At 42.6% G+C, this 2958-nt stretch overlaps 1 protein-coding gene across 1 annotated transcript; it reads left to right on the top strand.

The window, feature by feature from the left end:
• Window positions 1–781: 781 nt before the first annotated feature.
• On the top strand, window positions 782–2608 carry LOC104168369 (palmitoyltransferase ZDHHC15-like; the record flags this gene model as incomplete). Its single annotated transcript, XM_009708940.1, has 2 exons — window positions 782–876; window positions 2488–2608. Coding segments are annotated over 2 exons (216 nt in total), but the record flags the coding sequence as incomplete, so codon positions are not given.
• Between the last annotated feature and the right edge of the window lie 350 nt (window positions 2609–2958).

Raw genomic sequence — 2958 nt, forward strand, 5'->3', positions numbered from 1 at the left:
AATAAAGTTTGCGTATTGAAATAAGATTACTCTGAGGCATGCTGGATTTCATGTGATGATGTTGTGTCTAGTGGATTACAATTCTTTCTCAGTTATCACAAGACCTGCCTTGCTCAATTTGAGGGATGTTTTCCTGATTTGTTTTATTGTATCAACTGTGACAAATCTGAAAGATGTTTGATAAGAGATTTGATTTTTTTATTCTGGTGATGTAAAGCTCTGCTACAGCATGTTATTTCTCTCAACTCTTGCAAGTGGTGAAGAACACATTGCACGAGTGGACAGTACACTGATCGTACAGTACTGTGATTCTGAGTGTGTTTAGTAGCAACTGAACCCCACATTTGGAGATGCTGGAGTGATGCAGCGTGAACCTTTATGCTGCTCAGTACCAGCCAGTTCTACTTTGCCTGTGCCTCGGATATGGGGGAGAGACAGGAATCCTGTCATTCCCAGCGGTACAGGGTTGTCACCTGCCCTGTGGGCGAAGTCTCTCGTAGCCGTGTTCTTCCTCACCCACGGAATCAGATCAGGTGGAGAAGGGGAGGCTTGTGAGATAGGTAACCCCTAACTGCAGCCACAGATCTCTGAAATCCTACTGACCCTTTGACCATAAGGTTTAGCTGTGTTGTAATATTGGTTGGTACTGTAAGTTTTTCTTTTCTCCTATGTTTTTTTAGTCATTGTTGTGAAAGATTGGAATTACGCCGTTGTGAATGAAACTTTTGGTTAAGAAGTCATTGCTCTGCTTCTGCTTTTTGTTTTCTTTTTTTTTTTTTAGTGGCCTATCTTACAGTATTCCATATTCTCTTTGTGCTCTTTGTGTGGACGTATTGGAAGTCTATTTTTACTCTCCCGGTGCAGCCAGGCAAAAAGGTAAGAGTGCAAGCACTTTTTCATTCGTTGCCAAATGTAATCAGGGGTGTTAAAGAGAACTCAAAAATTCTTCGATGTAGTTGATCTAGACAACTGATCAGATTTCCTAAGGAGACAGAAAGTGATCTGGAGTTGTCCACAAAAACTGTGTAATTTACCGTCCTGGGAATCCTTGAACTCCCCAAAGAGCACGGTTTAAATCAGAGATGGTGTTAACTTCTAGAGCTGCCTTTTCAGGTGTTCTAGGAGCTGATAGCATTTTTCATGTGGAGAATTATAGGATTGATGATTATTAGCTTACGTATTTATAGTATTGTTGCTCTCTAAGCATTTAACAAGTTGCAAGCCAAATTCTGAGGACCTTCCTTAACCTTAACCTAGCCTTGCTGGAGTCTCCTGAGTAAGGACCTACAGGTTTGGTTTTCTCCCTTCATGGAAGGTGTTACAGTGCAGGTGAAAACGGGTGCGTTTGTAATGGTAGTGGGGTTCCTTGATCTCTTGAGCCAGATGGTTGTGTTACGGGGCAAGTGTGAACGGTCAGTGTCCCACCAAAGTCCAGCATTGCCTGCTCTGCTGGGAGCCCTTTGCCAGCTGGAGTAGGCCTCTGTGTAGTGGTTAAGTTTGCTTCGTGTGTCAGACTCTTTCTTGTGATAGTGAGGGATAGAAGACTCATTTTCCTTTTAAAGATGTGGAGATTCTGATGCCACGTGTCTGTGACGGCGAAGACTGTGGCCATGTGCATAGCGTACGGCTTTTGCTTTGGTGCTAGGTACGGGTGCAGCTCCAGTAGCTCCAGCCCTTGTACTTCTCTGGTCAACGGCACCACGAAGAGAAGTGTAACACCATGCTATGGTAAAGAGAAACTGAGGTTCACTCCGAGAGAAGTACCTTGTTCTGTGAACAGTGCTGTAGTAAAGGGTTTGGGTATTGTTTTGGTAACGTAGGTGGCTTGTTTTAGGACAAGGGTATGATTTGGTGGTTTGAGCTCAAGACAGTGCTCAAACACAGTGCAAACACAGACATTTGTTTCCATTCTTTTTCTACCAAATATTTAGTTTTTCATGTTGCTCGGATTGGTGGATTTTTTTTGCATTTTGTTTTACCTCTCTATGAAATACTAATAACACACTATGTTTGGAGCAATGGAATGAGGATGATGTTTGTGTGGCACTCCAAATATACATGACCGCAATGGGATCTGAATTACAAGAATGTAAACTTAGAAATATCAACTAATCCCAGTTTTAGAAATATAAAACTGTGGCTGAGGACAGGTTCTTGCTCACAGGGGAAGTGCATAAAGTGTCCTTATCACGGTTAGTAATCTTATTCATGAAAAATAGTAATCTAAGGCAGCAGCAGTAGCCATTCCAGGATGTTGTTTTGTCATCCTTAATTACTCTTTTGCATTTCTTTTATTGATATATTGCATAGTATTCTGGCTGCCCAGCACTCACTATGTCTCTTTGTCTTCTTAACAAACACGTTTTCACATTAGGTTAAGCTCATTAGAAGGAGTGGGAGGTAAAAATGTTTCCAAACTTGCCCATGTTTGAAATATTCTCTCTGTTCCCCATGGGTAACAGCTCCTCTCATGACTTCTGCTCCTAGTACCATATGTCCTACGCCGACCAAGAACGCTATGAAAATGAAGAAAGGCCGGAGGTGCAGAGGCAAATTCTGGCGGAAATTGCAAGGAAGTTGCCGGTGTACACAAGAACGGGGAATGGAGGTCAGCTACGCAGAGAGCTTTGTTTGTCTGCATCTAACTAAGCACACTGAAGTAGCGTTTGCTGGCAATCCAGATGATCCTGCCGACCAACGGGTGTTCCCAGTGCCAGTGCATGCACCGAGTAACTTGTGCGAATAATTTTAGTGCCTTTTCTCTCAGGTTTTATGCTTGGGAAAACAAAAAAGCCTTGAAAGCTTCCGTTCATCTTCAGTGGCGTACCAGGTGCTGCCTTTGAGAAGCAGTATGTTACCCTTTACAGGGGCTTTAGAGTTCAAAAGCCTGCTTATATTGTCTGTGTGTAGTAGTAGTAGAATGACAAAGTCTGTAGTCAGTTTTACTTAAAACGGAGT

This window comes from Cariama cristata, unplaced genomic scaffold, assembly GCF_000690535.1.
Source record: "Cariama cristata isolate BGI_N322 unplaced genomic scaffold, ASM69053v1 scaffold12121, whole genome shotgun sequence".
NCBI classification, from domain to species: Eukaryota; Metazoa; Chordata; class Aves; order Cariamiformes; family Cariamidae; genus Cariama; species Cariama cristata.